The sequence below is a fragment of the Euleptes europaea genome, chromosome 9 (genome assembly GCF_029931775.1).
Source record: "Euleptes europaea isolate rEulEur1 chromosome 9, rEulEur1.hap1, whole genome shotgun sequence".
Taxonomy (NCBI): Eukaryota; Metazoa; Chordata; class Lepidosauria; order Squamata; family Sphaerodactylidae; genus Euleptes; species Euleptes europaea.
The window spans coordinates 4,439,953-4,462,357 of NC_079320.1; the positions used below are offsets into that span (position 1 = coordinate 4,439,953).

General features: G+C 46.1%; 1 protein-coding gene across 1 annotated transcript in view; it reads right to left on the reverse strand.

The window, feature by feature from the left end:
- ATRN (attractin) overlaps positions 1-22,405 on the reverse strand; it is a 176,162-nt gene that overhangs the window by 66,286 nt on the left and 87,471 nt on the right. Inside the window, exons 14-23 of the mRNA XM_056855209.1 lie at positions 21,416-21,554; positions 15,815-15,996; positions 13,885-14,101; positions 12,918-13,103; positions 11,141-11,380; positions 8,523-8,660; positions 7,598-7,691; positions 5,803-5,855; positions 4,810-4,904; positions 572-650 (exon numbers count right to left, since the gene is read on the reverse strand). Of these exons, the coding sequence (XP_056711187.1) occupies positions 572-650; positions 4,810-4,904; positions 5,803-5,855; positions 7,598-7,691; positions 8,523-8,660; positions 11,141-11,380; positions 12,918-13,103; positions 13,885-14,101; positions 15,815-15,996; positions 21,416-21,554 (1,423 nt within the window). The remainder of the gene's footprint in view (positions 1-571; positions 651-4,809; positions 4,905-5,802; positions 5,856-7,597; positions 7,692-8,522; positions 8,661-11,140; positions 11,381-12,917; positions 13,104-13,884; positions 14,102-15,814; positions 15,997-21,415; positions 21,555-22,405) is intronic.

Below are 22,405 nucleotides of genomic sequence, written 5' to 3' on the forward strand. Positions count from 1 at the left end.
AGGGAGGTGGTGAGCTCCCACTCACTGGCAGTCTTCAAGCAGAGGCTGGACAAACACTTGTCAGGGATGCTCTAGGCTGATCCTGCATTGAGCAGGGGGTTGGACTAGATGGCCTGTATGGCCCCTTCCGACTCTATGATTCTATGGATCTGATGGGCCCTTGGTTTGATCCAGCAGGGATCTACCTATGTTCTTGGGACCAGGAAACTGAAGATAGGGGCAAGGAGCTGGGTGAATCTGGACAAACTATCTGCTATGGACAATATGGACAAACACAGTTTCAGGTGGGTGACCACGTTAGTCTGAAGCAGTAGAACAAAATTCAGGTCCAGTACCGCCTGAAAGAACCAACAACATTTTCCTAAAGCTTTCTTTAGTCAAAGCTCCCTTTGCCAGATAGTGAACTTGAAGGGAGCTCTGACACATGAAAACCCTGGAAGACTTTGTTGGTCTTGGAGATGCTACTGGACTTGAATTACAGGCAAATACGGGGCTGAAAGTCTCTCGCTAATATTATTACTTTGGGGGCATTTCAAGTTCAGTTGGATTGCGGGGGAGGGATAGCTCTCACCTGCAAAACTTGTCGACCAGGTGATGTTGAGGTTGAAGTTCTTAGAAGCGTTGATGAACATGTCCAGGTCCCTGTTTTGCTGAATTGAGGGGACAAAAACAAAACGGGGGGATTAATGTCTTTAAACAAAGCTGCTGCCCTTAAAACACTGTCAATGTGGCTTCGGCAAGAAAAACTCCTACTGGGGTCCCTGCACCGGGCTCAGACCCTTTACCTATGCCGGAGAAGAACATCTCACAAGTGCTTCGGGGCTGCTATATTGTGTGGGTTTTTAAAAATAATTTTTATTGATTTTTTAAATGTGGGATACAAAAATTTAAAAAGGGATATGCCAACAAATATGGAAAATAAAACAACGACCCACAGACTGGAAATGATACATTTACATCCATATTCCCAAGAAAGGAGATGTCAAGGATTGCAGCAACTATCAGACCATCACATTTTCTCACACAAGTTAAGTGATGCTCAAAATCTTACAACAAAGACTGTTACCATATATGGAATGAGAAATGAAGCATACGAAATAATTTCAAAAGAAAACCAGCTTGTGTTTCATAGATTACAGCAAAGCTTTTGACTGGGTGGATCGCGAAAAACTATGGCTGGTTTTAAAGGAAATAGGTGTGCCACAACGTCTGATCGTTTGGATGTGCAACCTGTACTCTGGACAAGAGACCACGGTTAGGACAGGATATGAAGAAACAGAATGGTTTCCAATTAGCAAAGGTGTTAGACAAAGATGTATTTTATCTCTCTCTCTCTTCAATCTGTATGCAGAACATATCATTAGGAAAACTGGATTAGATTTAGATTAAGGTAGATTGAAAATTGGGGTGAGGAACATTAACAATTTGAGATACGCCAATGATACTACAGCACTGGAAGAAAATAGCCAAGACTTGAAATAACTACTGCTGAAAGTTAAAGGAGAAAGTGCCAAAGCAGGACTACAGTTGAACATCAAGAAGACAAAGATAATGACTACAGGAGAATTACTCAACTTTAAGGTTGAGAATGAGGAAATTGAAATTGTTCAAGACTTTCTATTCCTTGGCTCCATCATCAACCAAAAGGGAGACTGCAGCCAAGAAATCAGAAGGCGGTTGAGACTGGGAAGGGCAGCCATGAAGGAGCTAGAAAAGATTCATAAGTGTAAGGATGTGTCACTAGCAACCAAGATCAGGTTAATTCAAGCCATCGTATTTCCTATTACTATGTATGGGTGTGAAACCTGGACAGTGAAGAAAGCTGATAGGAAGAAAATAGATTCCTTTGAAATGGGGTGTTGGAGGAGAGTGTTACAGATACCGTGGACTGCCAAAAAAACAAATCAGTGGGTTATAGATCAAATCAGGCCTGAATGACCCTAAAATGACTAAACTGAGGCTGTAGTACTTTGGACACATTATGAGAAGACAAGAGTCACTGGAAAAGACAATCATGCGAGGAAAAGTTGAAGGCAGCAGGAAAAGAGGAAGACCCAACAAGAGATGGATTGACTCTATAAAGGAAGCTACGGCCCTCAATTTGCAAGGCTGTTAAGGATAGGACGTTTTGGAGGACATTGATTCATAGGGTCGCCATGAGTTGGAAGCAACTTGACGAGACTGAACACACACACAGCTTTACTCCATGTGAAAAAAGTGTTGGAAGAGTTGCAATGTCTAGCATGCAAGGGAACTGAGAAGAAGACCCAGCAGGAGGCGGGCAAGTGGTCAGCTAGTTAGGCTGTAAGGGTAGAGACCTCTCCGCCCTTTTTTCACACATCTTGACTGTCCTTAGACTGAGATTCTTAGGGGACCATTTCCTCCTCCTTTTCTGAAGTCATTCTACCCTCTCTCTCCCTCCTTAGCTAGTTAGACAGCTACAGACTTTGTCTCTCAGTTTCCTATCCTAAAATGTAGTTTCCCCAATAAAGGCAACTTTATCTTTAATCAGTGTGTCTGTTCCTTCTCTGCGTACTTGGCATATTCTGCCAACAAAAAGAAGTATGCAAAATGGTATAATTTTGCTGCCCTGAGCCCAGGGTGTTGGTGGGAGGCAAGATTTGAGACGGCAGAGAGCACTAGTTAAGCCCAGAGAAAGGAGGGAAGTGTAAACCTGCCAGATGTAAAAAGCAAGCAAAGAAGATGACTTCAAACTGTGTTCTTGCCTATTTTTAGGTCTTCGTTTCCAAAATGTGCACCCTGCCTTTCTCCCATTCAGGTTCGCCAAAGCAGCTAACAGTTAAAACGACTGCTATAAAAACCATCATAAAAACAATTAAGACCAAGACTAAGATATATATATAAAAAGCACATAACACTCTAATTAAAACATAGGCCAGAAAGGAGAGATTACTGAGGTACCACCAGAAGATACAAGGAAAGTCTTCACCTCCAGCAGAAGGCAGAGGACAGGTGAATATCCCTGGGGAGGGAGTTCCAATGTTTTGATGCTACAACCGAGAAGGCCCTGTTATGTGTGGGTTAAGTGCTATCAAGTCACTTCCGACTTATGGCGAACCTATGAATTAATGTCCTCCAAAACGTCCTATCATTAACAGCCTTGCTCAGGTCTTGCAAACTGAGGGCCGTGGCTTCCTTGATCGAGTCAATCCACCTCATGTTGGGTCTTCCTCTTTTCCTGCTGCCTTCATCTTTTCCTAGTGTAATTGCCTTTTTCCATGACTCTTGTCTTCTCATAATATGACCAAAGTACAATAGCCTCAGTTTAGTCATTTTAGCTTTAGTGAGAGTTCAGGCTTGATTTGATCTACAACCCACTTATTTGCCTTTTTTGGGGGGTCCATGGTATCCATAACACTCTCCTCCAACACCACATTTCAAAATGAATCAACTTTCTTCCTGCCAGTTTTCTTCACTGTCCAAATTCCACATCCATACATAATAATGGAGAATACTATGGCATGAATTAACCCATGTTTACACTTAAGAATCTGTTCTAGTTCCTTCATGGCTGCCCTTCTCAGTCTCAACCTCCTTTTGATTTCTTGGTTGCTTCCTCCCTTATGGTTGATGGCGGAGCCAAGGAACAGAAAATCTTGAACCACTTCTTCATCGTCCAGCTTAAAGCTGTGTAATTTCCCAGTAGTCATTACTTTTGTAATGTTCAGCTGTAATCCTGCTTTGGCACTTTCTACTTTAACTTTCATCAGTAGTTGTCTCAGACAGTAATGTGGTGTCATCGGCATATCTCCAATTATTAATGTTCCTTCCACCAATTTTCCCTCCGCATTGATCTAAATCTAATCCAGCTTTCCTTATGGTATCTTCTGCATATAGATTGAAAAGCTAGGGAGATTAAAACACATTCTTGTCTGACACCTTTCCCAGTGGCAAACCATTCTATTTCTCCATATTCTGTCCTAACAATAGCCTCTTGTCCAGAGAATATGTTGCGCATCAAAACAATCAGATGCTGTGGCACACCCATTACCTTTAATGGACCAATTGTTGATGGCCTGATTGAAGTTGATGGACTGATGGTCTGTTAATGGACCAAGGGTCTGATTCAGTATAAGGCAGCTTCATGTGTGACTGCTTTCTGGTTTTTCCAGGAGAGGCATTTCAAAGGGAAGCCAACTCTGGGCTGAATTAGTGAAGGTCTTTCTCATCACCTACTGCCTGGTCCTTTTAACTGGAGATGCTGGGGATTGAACCTGGGACCTTCTGCATGCCAAGCAGAGGCTCTACCACTGAGCCACAGCCTTTCCTCTGCACCTGGTCCACTGCATGACAATAGACCACAATGGCCAAGCCAGACTGCCTCCAGGCTAGCAATAGTTGCCAACCAGAAAGCATGTGGGAGATCTCACAAGGAGCGAGAAACGATATCCACCATCTTCCTTACTCCTCAGTTATAGAACAGTAAATAACTTGCCATTTTTGCCAATGGAGAGAGCAATCTGTAACTATCTTGTATTAAAGCTAAGTGACCCACACAAGTTACCCACACAACTGTAATGTAGCAACAAAGTCCTCGAGGTAATTATACATTGTTTGAAATGAGGCTCTGTTTTCAAGTTGCCTTGGGGACGATCAGAATTTCTCAGCTGGAGTTCCCCACTGGCAAAAGCAACCCCTTCACGGCACCAAGGAGATGGTAAAAAGGAGCATGCATGTAGGGCAGGGCGAGGAAGTCCACCTCTGTATACAACACACACTTCATCAGCCACAGAGAATCGAGACACTTTAATGAACGACACGAAGCAATGGCGGGGGGAATTTACTAACCTCGTCAGGCGTGGCCACAAAATTGATGGCCGTGTAATAGCGATCATCTTCCTGGGAGAGGCTGAAGGTGAACTGATAGTCAATAAGGAGAGTGTCTGTACAGAAGTACACAAAAAGAGAGTCAGGAGTCGTCTTGGCCTACAGTCACACGCAACCGAGGGAAAGAGAACAAATGGGTGTGCTGCCACGCCAACACACGGGTGCCAGAAAGGGGGCAGTTCAAACCTTGCTCCACCCATTACTTCAGTAGGTCACCCCCCCCCCAGAGAACACTACATTCTACAAATAACAACCTCCTGTTGGTCTCCGGCCCAAGCGTGTCCGGCTGTCCTTGACCAGAGCTAGGGCTTTTTTGGCCCTTGCCCCAGCCTGGTGGGACTCCCTTTCTAATGAGACCAGGGCCCTGTGGGATCATACAGAATTCCATCATTGGAAAAAGCGTCTGAGGAATTGTACAGATAAGCGGTCAAAGCCGCCAGAGTGGTTCTAGCTGTGAAATGGAAATTGGATGAAAGTCCCAATACAGAAGAATTGGCAGAATACGCTGTGATGGCCAAACTAACTAATCTAGTAAATAAAAGACCCAGAGAAGAATTTACATTAAACTGGAGGCTCTATTATGCTTATGTGAGAACAACATAAGTTATGAGGAGTTTGATATGGAGAATATCGAAATTGTGTTATTAAAATGTATTTTTGTTTACGTTTAACAGAAACATAGAAATAGACAATAAATAGCATCCCCAAGGTAGCGAACATCAGACATTAAACATTTAAAATGTTAAAATAACATTGAGAAGGGAATTCAGGATGGGGCTAACTTGACCAAGACACTCCAGGAAGAAGTTCTTGAAGCATGGAGAAGCAACAGCAGAAAGGAGCAGATTTTCCTAGAGCCTTCATGGCCCCTCTACTACTAGTTGCTTGACATCCACGACCAAGTACCGAAATTATGAACAAATGAAAGGAAAAAAACCCACAGATTGTACTCACAGTAGCACGTTCCTTTGAGAGGATTGCCCTGGTATCGGTTTTCAACCTCACACCTAGAAGAAACAGAATTAATAACATCGCCCTTCCATCTTAATTTTCTCTTGAGGTTGCACCCATAAAAAAAAATTTTTTTTAATTTCCTTTAAGGCACATCCAGTCTGAGCAAAGGAGCGAACGGCTTCTTATTTAAAAAAAACAAAAAAAACAGCATGTCTAAATATGCAACGGCTTAACTAAAAACAACATGGCAATCCAGAAGACAAACACACTGTGAAATAATAAGATGGAAAGCTGAAACACATGCCTGAAAAGCCTTGGCCCTATTTCAGTAATCTGAGCCACTATCTAAGAATCTGAAGGCCCAGAAACCATGTGCATTAAATTCTGAAAACTGAGTTTCTAAACAGAACTCTGTAGCAGAAGCCAAGCTGAAGGAGAGCTAGAAACCTGATGGTTGATTTCACAAGACTTTTTTTAAAGTCCGTCAAAACCATTTCAGGTTGAAAAGATTTTTTAAAACTCTGTAAGGGCCAGTATTCTCTCTCTGAGTGACAGAAATGGCTGGTCTCTTATTATTAATACTATTATTATTATTTGGTTATTTATTGTCCACCTTTCTCAGCGAGTTTCCAGGCAGATTGTGTAGCATAAGTCAAGTACAATCAACAGGATGGGACATTCAATGAACAGTACAATAGGGGTTGGACTACAGAAATGGGATGGGAAACCAGAATCTCAAACAGAGCTGAAACACGGCAAGAGCTCTTAAACATGATACGTTAAGTGTTGTAGAAACTACCTTGTCTGGAGCATGAGAGAGAAAGCAGATACTCAGCCTCGCTGGTACGGATTCCAACTTCAAGATCCCCCAGAATTACCACTGATCTCCAGACAACAGAGATCAGTTCCCTTGGAGAAAATGGCTGCTTCGGAGGGTGGGCTCTTATGACATTCAATTCCTGGAGAGCTCCCTCTCCTCCTCAAACTCCGCCCTCCCCAGGTCCCACCTCTAAACCTCCAGGAATTTCCTAACTCAGAGCTGGCAACCCTACTCAGTGGTAACATCAGGGGTGGTCTGTCACATTAACAGGAACACCAGGATCTTAGGCAGACATGGGGAACGAATAAGGATATCCTACTGCTGCAATTTAATGGCCTTCATGGGATCCCTGAATGCCTCTGGGGTATTTCTGGATTGCACAAGCACCCTGATTCATAGTTTTAATTCTGGCCGCATCACACCTCAAACTAGCAGCACTTTCTGAAGCAGCTTGTACAGGTTGAGTATCCCTTATCCGGACTGCTTGGGAGACCAGAAGTGTTCCTTATTTCGGATCTTTCCGTATTTTGGAATATTTGCATATACATAATGAGTTATCTTGGGGACGGCACCCAAGCCTAAACACGAAATTCATTTATGTATTATATATGTTTTATATACACTTTATACACATAGCCTGGATGTAATTTTAAGCAATATTTTTACTAATTTTGTGTACATCGAACCACCAGAAAGCAAACAGGTGTGCTGCTGAGGGCCTGCGAGTAATGCCTGCATGCCGGCTCGAAAAGTCTGGTTTTTGGATCAGTCCAGATATCAGATGTCTGGATAAGGGATACTCAACCTGCAATGCAACGTATTTATTTATCTCCGTCCCGCAGGGTATGCCAAAAGGCTTGGGAAGGGCTGACACCGTTCTTTGGACCTGTGCCTCCATGTTTTCAAGACACTGGCCACACCAAACAGCACCTGGTCAGGTTTCGGTTCGGCCCCAAGTACCAAGTTGCTACTCACAGCTGACATTCCTCTCCTTTGATTCCTTTCGTGGTGCAGAAACATTTTCCTGAGTTTGCGTTGCAGATGGAGGCATGGCCATTGCACTTGCACGCTGGGAGGGAGGGAGAGAGAGAGCACAGTGTCAGGGAAAATAAATATAAACAACCTGCTAAGAAGCAATTAATAGAAGCATAGAGTTGGAAGGGGCCATACAGGCCATCTAGTCCACACACACCCCTTAATGCAGGATCAGCCTAGAACATCCCTGGCAAGGGTTTGTCCAGCCGCTGCTTAAAGACTGCCAGTGAGGGGGAGCTCACCACCTCCCTAGACAGCTGATTCCCCTGTTGAACAACTCTTACTGTAAAAAAATGTTCCCTAATATCCAGCTGGTACCTTTCCGCCCGCAATTTAAACCCATTATTGCGAGTCCTATCCTCTGCTGCCAACAGGAACAGCTCCCTGTCCTCCTCTAAGGGACAGCCCTTCAAATACTTCAAGAGAGCAATCCTGGCCCCCTAATCTCAACCTCCTCCTTCCATAGCAACCAGAAAGCAGAACCCTTCTATAATCATCACAGCATCATAAGAATTGGAAGAGGCCATGGAGGCTATCTGGTTTTTGATTTTATATTTTCCATTTATTTTACACTGCCTCGAACTCCGTAAGGAATCAAGGCAGCTAATAAATGTTTTATATAAAACAAATATGTGAATGAAACAAAAATGATGCGAAGGGAAAGCATATAAACTGACTCGAGTAAATTAAGCAATTCGCAGAATTCAGCTTTGAGCAGAAATTAAGTTTCTCTTTTCTTTTAAGCACAGCACGTGCACACACCATCGGCTGCTGCCAATAACCAGGCAATGGAGGCAAAATATACCATTATTCCATGCCGGCCTGGATGCGGCAGTTGGGGAGAGAACCAGCAGCCCTGACTTACGTTGGCAGGTTCCTCCGTTAGTGGGGTCTCCGTGGTAACCAGAGACACAGGTCTCACAGTGCTTGCCGGTCGTCAGGTTCTCACACTTCTCGCAGATGCTCTCATTGATGCATTTGCTGTGCCCGTTACACTGGCAAGCTGGAGAGAAGACGAAGAAGAGCTGGTTTTTATATGCCCACTTTCTCTACCACTGAAGGAAAAATCAAACGGGCTTACAATCACCTTCCCTTCCCCTCCCCACAACAGACATCCTGTGAGGTAGGTGGGGCTGAGAGAGCTGTGACTGGCCCAAGGTCACCAAGCTGGCTTCGTGTGGAGGAGCGAGGAAACCAACTCAGTTCACCAGATTAGCATCTGCCATTCATGTGGAGGAGTGGGGAATCAAACCTGGTTCTGCAGATTAGAGTTTACCACTCCAAAACACCACTCTTAACCACTACACCACGCTGGCTCTTCTTGGAGACAAGAATGTATGCTCAGCTTGGCTGTATCAGCGCCATGGCATCTATCACTTGCTAGCCCAAACTCCCTTGGTGCTCAGCGCTTCGGGATCCGTGGCAAAAGGTGCATACCCCATTGGCCGGCAGCTCAGTCCAGAATTTGAATTCCGAACACTGTGGTTCCACTTTCACATCAAGAACCGGCCAGCCACCGTGAAACGCAACCGCTGGGGAGAACGCCATCCCCTGCATTGTAGTGTCACAAGGTTCACAACATAGCTTGGGGGCTCCAACATGGTGCTCATAGGCCCCAGCACCCGCCTACACCTTTCTGGATGTTCGCCAAGAGTTTTTAGGAAATGGCCAGGGCCAGGTTGGGAATTTGCCCAGCGAGGCTTTTGATTGGCTGTGCAGATTTTTTTTAAACGTTGCTTTGCCAGCGGTTGCAAACACAGCGCAAGGATCTTCAACTGTGTGACTGGAGGTCAGTTGCAGCAGCCGTTTTGTGCCTGGCTCCGCCTCCGGTGGCAGCCATTTTGGGGTGGTGCCCATCGAGCTGTGTCAGAATTCCAAAGGTGCCTGCAGGCTCAAAAAGGCTGGGCAGTGAACCCTGTGGAGCAAACCCCTGGTGTCTTTACAACTAGCTGTAGGAGCAGTTGCTTGCAAAACCAGAGGAGTGGGGGTCATACAGTGAAATGCTGCCTTGCCCTCTTTTGCTAACGAATTCCCTGCCAGTAAGCAATGAGGTCCCCGTCTTTTCTCTCTCCCACTGCGCTGCAGGAGAATCAACTGATTATTCTTTAAGAACCAGAGATTTGGCTCAAAATTAAATCGGAAACCGCTCACTCCAAATTCTCTGATGGCGCCTGAACAATGGCCGCCTTTTATATTCTCGGGGGACGCTGAACTGAAGAATTGATTTTTTTTGCCTCCAAAGGAGGTTTTTCAGGGAGGAGATTTTTCCCAAAGCCCTTAATCCTACCCTCTGTATGGCTTTTCGCCCCCACACGGCTGCGGCAGCTTCAGCAGCTTGCCTCTCCCCCTCCCACCCCCCACAGCGATCCCAATAACTGGGATAATGTTCTACAAACTCCAACTTCACAACACTGTAGAGCAGCTGATAAATAGAAGAAGAAGAATTGGTTTTTATATGCCAGCTTTCTCTTCCACTTAAGGAAGAATCAAACCGACTTACTTTCCCTTCCCTCCCCACAACAGGCACCCTGTTAGGTACGTGGGGCTGAGAGACTGTGACTAGCCTGAGGTCACCCAGCTGGCTTCACGTGTAGGGGTGGGGAAACAAATCCAGTTCACCAGATTAGCCTCTGCCACTCATGTGTAGGGGAATCAAACCCAGTTGTCCAGGTCAGAGTCGACCGCTCCAAACCACTACTCTTAACCACGATTACCTTCCTTTCCTTTTATCTGTTTTGAACACAAGACAAGTCCTGCTGGATCAGACCAAGGCCCATCAAGTCCAGCAGTCTGTTCATACAGTGGCCAACCAAGTGCTTCTAGGAAGCCTACAAGCAAGATGACTGCAGCAGCACCTAATATAATGTTCCACAGCACCTAATATAATGGGCACGCTCCTCTGATCCCAGAGAGAATAGGTATGCATCATGACTAGGATTCATTTTGACTAGTAGCCATGAATAGCCCTCCTCCATGAACATGTCCACTCCCTTCTTAAAGCCTTTCAAGTTGGAAGCCATCACCACAATGTAACTATGCATTCTGTGAAGAAATACTTCCTTTTATCCAGCTTCAGCAGATGACCCCGCTTTTTAGTATTATGAGAGAGGGAGAAAAGCTTCTCCCTGTCCCCTCTCCCCACACCATGCATAATTTTATAGACCTCTATCATGTCTCCCCTTAACCCCCTTCTTTCCAAGCTAAACAGCCTTAGGCGTCTTAACCGCTCCTCATAGGGCAGCTGCTCTAGACCCCAGATCATTTTGGTTGCTCTTTTCCACACCTTCTCGAGCTCTGCAATATCCTTTTTTAGGGGTGGGGACCAGAACTGTACACAGTATTCCAAGTGTGGTCTCACCATAGATTTGTACAAGGGCAGTATGATAACAGCAGTTTTATTCTTTATTCATTGTCTAATTATGGCCAGCGTGGAATTTGCCTTTTTCATGGCAGCGGCACACTGGCTCTTTTCAGTAAGGTTACCTGGACAATGAATGAAGGACCAGGTGTAGTTGTGGGCAGAGAGGCACATGCTAGCATTGACGTTCGGTTTCAGCTGGGACTTCCCCGTCGGCGGTGGAGACGGGGCGGGCATCTTCATCGGACCTCTGGAAGAGCCTTCGATGCACTTGCCCTTTCCGGTATTGCTGGGGTCCGTGCACCAGCCACAGCCAGGCTGCTCGAGACAGTGCGCGCACGTGAAGTAGCCCGAACAGTTTTCAGCTGTGGGGGAAGATGAGGAGAGCAAATTAGCACAGCTGGAAAACGAACTTCTGCCGACTCCCAGGTGGCCCGCGCTGGCTTAATCCAGACAACCCACTCCAAGCCCCGATTTACACCAGATGTCGTTTAGCGTCCTAAACAAAATTTCGAGCTGACAAACATATAGGCAAAGCACAGTTCAGCACTTCTTGCCTCCTTGTGGTCTTCTGGTCTAGCAGCCTTTGGAGGAAGACCAACAGTCCCTCTGTCCAGCACCCTCTTTTCCCACAGGAGCCAACCAGTCAAAGATTCCCCTTGATGTCCCCCACACCCCATGACTTGTGTAGCCTTATCAAGTTCAGATACGGTAACCCAGCAGAATCATAAAATCATAGAGTTGGAAGGGACCACCAGGGTCATCTAGTCCAACCCCCTGCTCAATGCAGGAAATTCACAACTACTTCCCCCCACACACACCGCCAGTGACCCCTACTCCATGCCCAGAAGATAGCCAAGATGCCCTCCCTCTCATGATCTGACTAAGGTCATAGAATCAGCATTGCTGACAGATGGCCATTCAGTGTCTTCTTAAAACCCTCCAGGGAAGGAGAGCTTACCACCTCCCGAGGAAGCCTGTTCCTCTGAGAAACCGCTCTAACTGTTAGAAAACTCAGTGATACTCAGTGGATCGGCAGCCACATGTAGCGTTCTGAGTAGACAAGACTGACCCTGATAGGACCGATGGTCTGATTCATAGAATCATAGAGTTGGAAGGGGCCTGACAGGCCATCTAGTCCAACCCCACTTAATGCAGGATCAGCCTAGAGCATCCCTGACAAGTGCTTGTCCAGCCGCTGCTTAAAGACTGCCAGTGAGGGGGAGCTCACCACCTCCCTAGGTAGCCAATTCCACTGCCAAACAACTCTTACTGTAAAAACCTTTTCCTAATATCCAGCCAGAAGCTTTCCGCCCTCAATTTAAACCCATTATTGCAAGTCCTATCCTCTGCTGCCAACAGGAACAGCTCCCTGCCCTCCTCTAAGTGACAACCTTTCAAATACTTAAAGAGAGCAATCATCAATCATGTCCCCCGCTCAATCTCAATCTCCTCCTTCCATAGCAACCAGAAAGCAGAACCCTTCTATATCCCTCATAGCATCATAGAGTTGGAAGTTGACAGCCCTTCAAATATTTAAAGAGTATTCAGTAGAAGGCGGCTTCAAGTGTTCCAGAGTGGCTGCCAAATGCTGCTTTGAGAAGTCCCCTGGCTTTGCGGAGTGGCCTGCCAGGAGGCTGCGATCTGAAAAGGAGACCCTCAAAAGCCCCACTCCATATGCCCTTCGGATCCTGGCCACAGGCAGCTGTCCAGTGCCCCCCCCCCTGCAATTACTGCTTTGAACCTTCTGCTATCTCAGCCAAGGAAACACCCTGGGCTGCAAGCCGCAGAAGCACAGATGGGGCATAAGGGTCTACATGGGACATCTTGCCAAGACAGAAACCCTTCCGGAACCTACCACCCCATTACAGCCACTCTGGTCCCAAATGAGAGCTCACTTACGCGGACAATTGCTCGCGGTGTGCCACTCCATGCACTGGCCATAAGGAAAGGAGGCCACGTAGGCGTTGGAGTCCACACACTGCTTCTTGTTGCTGCACCACATGCACTCGGGGTTACTGCTGGTACACTCGCTGCACACTGTCCTCGAGGCACAGGGGGTCCGGCACTGCTTGGCACTGTGGTTTGCTGCGCACCGAGAAAAACAGGATGACTATGCAAGAAGCATGCAGCGGATAAGATGCTTTTACAAACCTCTTTTTTTGACCTCTGCCTTGAAAAAATGAAGGCAGTGTGATCCAGGAGAGATAAATTCTCCCCACCCCGCCAATATTTCTCCTCCCAAATTCACACAGTTGCCAAATCCTAGAAGCACCTGGTTGGCCACTGTGTGAACAGACAGCTGGACTTGATGGGCCTTGGTCTGATCCAGCAGGGCTTTTCTTATGTTCTTATGAGAATAGGGCTATCCATGGCTACTAGTAGTCAAAATGGATACTAGTCCTGATGCATACCTATCCTCTCCAGGATCAGAGGAACATGCCCATTATATTAGGTGATGTGGAACGCAGGCAGGCAATGCTGCTGCAGTTGTCTTGGTTGTGGGCTTCCTAGACGCACCTGGTTGGCCCCTATGTGAACAGACTACTGGACTTGATGGGCCTTGGTCTGATCCAGCAGGGCTTTTCTTATGTTCTTCCTAGCCAGCACCTTCACAGCCTGAAAAACCTCCAGGGAAGGAGAGCTCACCACCTCCCGAGGAAGCCTGTTCCACTGAGGAACCGCTCTAACCATCAGAAAGTTCTTCCTAATGCTTCCTAATACTTAATGACATAGAATATTGTTAGCCACTCAGAGCCCGACTAGCTGGGGAAGAGCGGGATAAAAATCAAACAAAACAAACAAACAAAGACATCCATCCTTCACCACCCACTCCCAGCTAGAAGAACTTCGAAAAAAACGAATTTACCGGGCCTTTCACAGACGCTGCCGTTGACCTGGTTGATGCAGGTGGCTGCCTTCAGCCCCTGGTTGCTCGGCTCCGCTAAGTAGCTGCAGAACCCGATATCGCTCGGCTCCCCCAGCAGCCACTGGAGCGAAGTGTTCGTGAAAGGAGACATATCCTCCCAGCACCAGTAGGATATGTTGATCTTCCGCAGTCCGACCCACGGCGTCAAGGCTTTGGGCTAAAGAGAAGAACGGGTGGGTGTCAGACAGCGGTGAGTTCTGGGTTAGCTGTTTGCTTTAAAGGAAAGCCATCTGGGTGGCCATGTGGGCACTTTCGACGGGCAAGGAGGTCCTTTGTCTTCAGAAATGCATCTTGTGTATCACAGAATGTTATTCAGGACTTTGCAAGCAGGGTGCAGGCATGACACAGGTTGCCGGATAGACAGCATGGGAGACGCAACTCTCTCTCTCCCCTCTGGCGAATGACCCTTTCTTTCCCTCCCCACCCCCATCTGCCTCTTCTTCTTACAACAACACCTTTATTATAGGTGATTGTAAGCCGGTTTGATTCTTCCTTAAGTAGAAGAAGAAGAGTTGGTTTTTACATGCCGACTTTCTCTACCACTTAAGGGAGACTCAAACTGGCTTCCAATCACCTTCCCTTCCCCTCCCACCAACAGACACCCTGTGAGGTAGGTGGGGCTGAGAGAGCTCTAAGAGAGCTGTAACTTGCCCACGGTCACCCAGCTGGCTTCATGTGTAGGAGTGGGGAAACCAACCCGCTTCACCAGATTAGCCTCTTCCACTCTTGTGGAGGAGTGGGGAATCAAACCCGGTTCTCCAGATCAGAGTCCACTGCTCCAAACAACTGCTCTTAACCACTACACCACACTGGAGAAAGTTAGCATATAAAAAACAACTCTTCTTCTCTCTCTGTGGTCTTAATTCCTGGATGAGAGATACCAAAGTCAACCTGTTTATAATCTCACTTATTTATTTATTTATTTATTTATTTAATGTATATCCCACCCACCCCTGACCAAAGTCGGGTTCTGAGCAGCTTATGTCCATGTAATGTCAACCACATACAATCAGTCTAAGAACACAATAATACCTGTAATTTTTTTATTAAAATTAATAAAGGATTTCCAAGGACTATTAAAAATCAACCGCTCCCTTGAAGTCAGGTGAACCCCTTGTGCTCAGCCAGCAATCTCACTGCCCTGCAGCAATGAAGATAATTCACAGTGGGTAGCCGTGTTAGTCTGTTTGCAGTAGTCAAAAAGGGCAAGAGTCCAGTAGCACCTTAAAGACTAACAAAAATATTTTCTGGTAGGGTATGAGCTTTCGTGAGCCACAGCTCACTTCTTCAGATTCACATTCTAGCTGTATCTGAAGAAGTGAGCTGTGGCTCACGAAAGCTCATATCCTACCAGAAAATATTTTTGTTAGTCTTTAAGGTGCTACTGGACTCTTGCCCTTTTTGACTACTGCAGCAATGAAGAAAGAGTTGTTTTTTATATGCCAACTTTCTCTACCTTTTAAGGAGACTCAAACCTATTTGTAATTGGCCTTCCCTTCCCCTCCCCACAACAGACACCCTCTGAAGTAGGTGGGGCTAAGAGAGTTCAGAGAGAACTGCGACTGGCCCAAGGTCACCCACCTGGCTTCATGTGGAGGAGTGGGGAATCAAACCCAATTCTCCAGATTAGAGTCTGCCGCTCCTGTGTACGAGTGGGGAACCGAGCCCGGTTCTCCAGATTACAGTCCGTCGCTCATGTAAAGGAGTGGGGAACCAAACCTGGTTCAGCAGATTAAAGTCCGCCGCTCTTGTGAAGGAGTGGGGAATCGAACCCGGTTCTCCAAATTAGAGTCCAGATTAGAGTCCTCCCCTCTCAACCACTACACCACCAACGACCCCCCCCCTCCCGACCTCCCCCTGAGCCACTCACCGAAGACTGAGTCTTTTGGAGCTCCTTGATAACGAAGTCTACCTTCTTCTGGCTGGTGAGCGACGCCAGAGCGGCGCTGTGGCTCCTGCAAGCCAGTTTCGCGTTGTCGTAGGTATCTTTGGTGTTCATGATCCTTAGGCAAGTGTTGCTGACCAACTGCCAAGCTGCCCCGCAGATGTTCTCTATATATACATAAAAAAGGTACACAGATGCTGCGCGTCTCAAGGCTGTTGTGCTTTTTATTTTTAATTTTTTACTTTGCACTTGCCGCGGGTCGTGCCCCACACCCAGAAGGATCACAACCCTGAACCCAATTAGGCGGTTCAGAAAAGGCACGTGGGGTTCATGGGCGGGAAGGAATCAGATCTCTGCAGGAAGGATTAACTAATACAACTTGAGGAGGGGCCGTGGCTGAGTGGTAGAGAATCTGCTTGGCATGCAGATGGTCCCAGGTTCAATCCCCGGCATCTCCAGTTCAAGGGACTAGGCAAGTAGGTGATGTGAAAGACCCCTTCCTGAAACCCTGGAGAGCCACTGCCAGTCTGAGTAGACAATACTGGCTTTGATGGAGCAAGGGTCTGATTCGGTATACGGCAGCTTCATGTGTTCATGTGTACTTACTTACTTTAATGATACTGTTCATATGGCCAATTCGACCCTGAGCAGTGTCACACTAAGATCAAAATTAAAGAAAAGGAACTATATATACATAAATATAAACAGATTTATAAATATAAATATATTTATATATTTAAATATTAATATAAATATATTTATAAATATAAAAATAAACAAATGTCTAGATAACCAATGAGAAAATTAGTTTTTTTTTATCATGATTGCTCTCTTTAAGTATTTGAAGGGCTGTCGCTTAGAGGAGGGCAGGGAGCTGTTCTTATGACTCACAATAATGGGATTAAATTGCAGTCTGAAAGGCACCGGCTAGATATTAGGGGAATTTTTTTTTACAGTAAGAGCAGTTCGACAGTGGAATCAGCTACCTAGGGAGGTGGTGAGCTCCCCCTCACTGGCAGTCTTTAAGCAGCGGCCGGACAAGGACTTGTCTGGGATGATCTAGGCTGATCCTGAATTGAGCAGGGGACTAGATGGACTAGATGGCCTGTCTGGCCTGTCTATGATTCTATGATTTCTATCTTAATTGCCTGGGGGGGGGGACTTGGCAACTGCCAATGTAGTATTAAAATCCACCCCTCCTAAAAGAACCCTCATAAGAACATAAGAAAGGCCCTGCTGGATCAGACCAAGGCCCATCAAGTCCAGCTGTCTGTTCACACAGTGGCCAACTAGGTGCCTCTAGGAAGGCACTAACAAGATGAGTGCAGCAGCACCATCCTGCCTGTGTTCCACCGCACCCAAAATTATAGGCATGCTCCTCTGATACTAGAGAGAATAGGTATGCAGCATGACTAGTATCCATTCTAACTAACAGCCATGAATACCCCTCTCCTCCATGAATATGTCCACTCCCCTCTTAAAGCCCTCCAAGCTGGCAGCCATCACCACATCCTGGGGCAGGGAGTTCCACAATTTAACTATGCGTTGTGTGAAAAAATACTTCCTTTTATCTGTTTTGAATTTCTCACCCTCCAGCTTTAGCAGATGACCCTGTGTTCTGGTATTATGGGAGAGGGAGAAAAACTTCTCCCTGTCCACTCTCTCCAAACCATGCATAATTTTATAGACCTCTATCATGTCTCCTCTCAGCCCTAAGAGTCTTAACTGCTCTCCATAGGACAGTTGCTCTAGTCCCCTAATCATTTTGGTTGCTCTTTTCTGCACCTTCTCAAGCTCTATAATATCCTTTTTTAGGTGTGGTGACCAGAACTGTACACAGTATTCCAAGTGTGGTCTCACCATAGATTTGTACAAGGGCAGTATGATATCAGCAGTTTTATTCTCTATTCCTCGTCTAATTATGGCCAGCATGGAATTTGCCTTTTTTACCGCAGCCGCATACTGGGTTGACATCTTTATTGAGCTAGCCACTACCACCCCAAGATCCCTTTCTTGGTCTGTCGCTGCCAGCACAGATCCCATCAGTGTATATGTGAAGTTGGGATTTTTTGTCCCAGTATGCATCACTTTACACTTACTCACACTGAATCTCATTTGCCATTTTAATGCCCATTCTTCCAGTATGCAGAGATCCTTCTGGAGCTCTTCACAGTCCGATTTTGTTTTAACCACGGGAGACAGGACCTACCCTTACAGAAGCCATGTTGGGTTTTGCCCAGCAGACCTTGCCCTTCTATATGCTTGACAATTCTATCTTTAATAATGCTTTCCACCAATTTACCCGGAACAGACTTTAAGCTAACTAGCCTGTAATTTCCTGGGTCTCCCGTGGAACCGTTTTTATAAATGGGTGTTACATTGGCCATTCTCCAGTCCTCTGGTACAAAGGCTGATCGAAGGAACATATTACATATCTTTGTTAGAAGTTCAGCAATTTCCCATTTGAGTTCTTGAAGAACTCTAGGATGAATACCGTCTGGTCCCCTCTAGGATGAATACCGTCTGGTGACTTGTTAGTTTGCAGTTTGTCTAGACGTTCTAGGACTTCCTGCCTTGTACCACTATTTGCCTCAGTTCCTCATTTTCCCCTCTCCAAAATCTCTGTTCAGGAGAAGGAATCTGCCCTGTATCTTCAACAGTGAAGACAGATGAGAAGAATTCATTTAGTTTTTCAGCAATCGCTTTATCCTCAATCGCTTTATCCTTTATCCTTTACTCCCATTGTCACCCAATGGTCCAACCGCTTCCCTAGCTGGTTTCCTACTCCTAATATACTTAAAGAATTTCTTATTGTTTGTTTTAATGTGTTTAACAATATGCCCCTCAAAATCTTTTTTTGCATCTCTAATTATCTGCTTGCATTTCCTTTGTGCAACTTTGTGTTTGCTTCTGTTTGCCTCATTTGGGCAAACTTCCAGTCTCTGAAGGAAGACTTTTTTTCTCTAATTGCTTCCTTCACCTTACCCATTAGCCATGGTGGTGACCTCTTGGACTTATTACTACCTTTCCTGACCTGCGGTATACAAGCTAGCTGAGCCTCTAGCAATGTGGACTTGAGTAACCCCCAAGCCTTTTCAAGAGATTTAACCCTCCTAACTGTTCCTTTCAACTTCCTCTTTACCAGTTTCCTCATTTTAGAGAAGTTCCCTCTTTTAAAGTCAAAGGTAATTGTGTGAGATTTTCCAGTCACTTTCCCACTTGCATATAAATTAAATTTGATGCCATTGTGATCACTATTGACAACTGGCTCAACTACATCCACATCCCGCACTAAATCACTGGCAGCACCATAGAGTATTAAATCCAGGATCGCCTCCTCTCTGGTTGGGTCTATGACCAACTGTTCGAGGGCACAGTCATTTAGGACGTCTAAAAATTTTATCTCTTTGGCTTGACTGGAGCATACATTTATCCAATCAATATGAGGGAAGTTGAAGTCTCCCATTATTACTACTTCATTACCTTTACATGCTTCCCTAATTTCATTCTCCATCTCAAGATCACCCTGAGCCATTTGGTCAGGGGGCCGATAGAACGTCCCCAGTACTTAATCTCCTTTGGGGCCCGGAATCGTCACCCATAAGGATTCTGTGGATGAGTCTGCCCTTTTTATGGTCTCTAGCTTATTAGACACTATGCCTTCCTTGATATACATAGCAACACCCCCTCCAATACGCCCTTCCCTGTCATTTCTATACAGTTTGTAACTAGGGATGACAGTATCCCACTGGTTCTCTCCCCTCCACCAGGTTTCTGTAATGCCCACTATATCTATGTTTTCTCTTAAAACCATGCACTCTAATTCCCCCATTTTTGCTTGGAGGCTTCTAGCATTAGCATAGAAACACCTCCACACTGTTTCTCTCTTTCAACTTGCCTGGCATGTGCCTTTGGGCATCTTTAAGTGGCTATCCATCATTTTTTCTCCATTCCCTTTCATGTCCAAGTAATTCCCATGTGGGCAATCTGAAGCAATTTTCCCTTTGTCCATGTGCACTGAGTTTGCCCGAACCGGATGCTTCTCACTCTCAAAATTATCCAATTCACAGACAGCTTCCCAGATAAAAGGCTTTATCCATCTGTCTCTAGCTTTACTGAGCAGGTTTCAGCTAAACAAGGAATGCTGAAGAGGGTCTATTTGGCCAGAACCACACTGACATACTCTCTCACAATACGGCACTAACCAATACTACTAAGACAAGCTGGTAAATGTCTGCTCATCTATGCCAAGCAAGGATTGACTTCAAGTGACCGGCTGAGAAACTTTGCCCAAAACTGGCTCATTTGGGGGTCACAAACAGCTAATTGACATGCCATAGACCAATATAAGGGGCCGTAGCTTTTGCAGACTTATTCGCCAGGCGGAATAGGACAAAGAGTTACCAAAGCAAGTGGCAAAGGTCACATCTTAAGAACACCAGAAGATCCCTGCTGGATCAGACCAGTGGTCCATCTAGTCCAGCTTCCTGTTTCACCGACTGCCCAACCAGTTACCCTGCACAGGCAAACAAACAGGGCCAGGGCTCGAAATTTGCAGTCCTTTTCAATACACCAATGAAACACACTCTGGACAAATGAGAAACAGGAAGGACTGTGCCTGCCGTATTCCGTGACAGCGCATTTTCTTGGCTTCACGCCTGGCTACGCGTTATATTCTTTTCGCCCCATTAAAGGCAGCCGCGTTGATTGTTGAGAATTCTGAAGGTGCCCCCCAGAGAGAGAGAGAGGCAGAAAGAGCTGGAGAGAATAGTCAGCAAAGAAACCCACAGCGGAGGCCATGGCGCCGCTCCCTTTCTCCGGCAGCCTGTTGTTTTCTGCCCCTTCTCTCCGAATCTCTAGGGACAACAGAGCTGCTAAAGGAAAGAGAAGATAAACCAGAGGTAAACAATGGAGGGACAGGCGGGCGGCATCGGCTCCCCGGGGCGATCGCCTGCAATTCGCCCAAGCTTTCTCGGCCCATCTCTGGGGGAATTCAGTCAGAGGCCACTTTGCACAGGATGTAATGTGCAGCCCGGCTCTCAGAAGCACAGCCTTACAAACAGATTTCAAAGCCCAGCATGTTGGTTAACATTATTTACGGCTCTGTAAGGCGAACATTTTCGCTTGCAGGTTTGGAGGAGGGTCGGTGGCGGACGCTTTGGGAACGGGGTGGGAGTGGAGGTGGGAACGATACAGCGACGCGATGCTATGTGCCATCTTTCAGGCAATGCACAGGGACTGGCATTACAACATAGTAGTACAAAATTGGAGAAGATAAATGCCCACCTATAAATCGATGGATTAAAGACTGTACCATTTTATCGGTATTTGAACGTGTGGCATACAGACAATTGTGTACGGACGGCATTTTAGATATTTGGAAATCTTTTATGGAAACATATGTGTAGATCTGCCCCTACTGCTGTTATATTTTTTGTTTCTACTTAATATATGTGTTTCCCACCTATCCTTCCCCCCTTTTTTTCCCCTTTTAATCAGTTACTGAATTTTGAGCTTTTCCCATCTTCTTGTTCTTTTTCCCCTCAAGGTGTTTTTTAAAAAAAACATAAATAAATAAAAGCACACCAGGCAAGGCGATGCACTCTTGATTCCGTCCTTCCCACTGGCAGTTCTGATCCAGCGTGCAGCTCTTGCAGCTCGTCTTTTTGTTGCAGACGTACGCGGGGTTATCCTTGGAGCAATTCGCATAGTCGGTAACGGGAGTCTAAAAAAGACATGCCGAAAGTTCAGACATTCCTTTCAACAACATGCATAAGAAGAAGTAGAAGAAGAAGAAAAGAAGAAGAGAAGAAGAGCAGGTTTTTATATGCCGACTTTCTCTACCTATCTTAAGGAGAATCAGACAGGTTTACAAATCACCTTCCCTTCCTCTCCCCACAACAGACACCTTGTGAAGTAGGAGCGGCTGAGAAAGCTTGGAGAGAACTGTGACTGGCCCAAGGTCACCCAGCAGGCTTCATGAGGAGGGGGGAAACCAACCCAGTTCACCGGATTAGAGTCCACCACTCATGTGGAGGAATGGGGAATCAAACCAGGTTCTCCTGATTAGAGTCCACCGCTCTTAACCACTGCACCACAAACACTGTACCATGGAGACAGCAACGGAGAACACGGCACAAGTCCTGTGATGTCACAGGTGCCCGAAAGTCGCATCTCTTTCCCCCCAGCCCCTATCCACCAAAATCGATGTAGCACTATGCCAATTCAACACCTGTGCTTAGCTCACTCAACCTTCAGATACACTACAGATCTGGGCCAGGGGGGGGGGCAAAAGCCTGGTGCCTTTCCCCAGTATGGGCAGGAATATATATGTGGCTGCATCCCCTGAGGAACAAGGCTTGGACCATTTCAGACTAGAATTCCATTCACAGCTATGGTGGTGGTGGAAAGTGCTGTCAAGACGCAGCTGACGTGGCAATCCTGACGGGTTTTCAAGGCAAACGACTATCAAAGGTTGCTTGCCACTGCCTGCCTCCACGTCATGACACTGTTATTCCCATCTAAGTACTACCCAGGCCCAACCCTGCTTAGCTTGCGAGATCTGATGAGATAGGG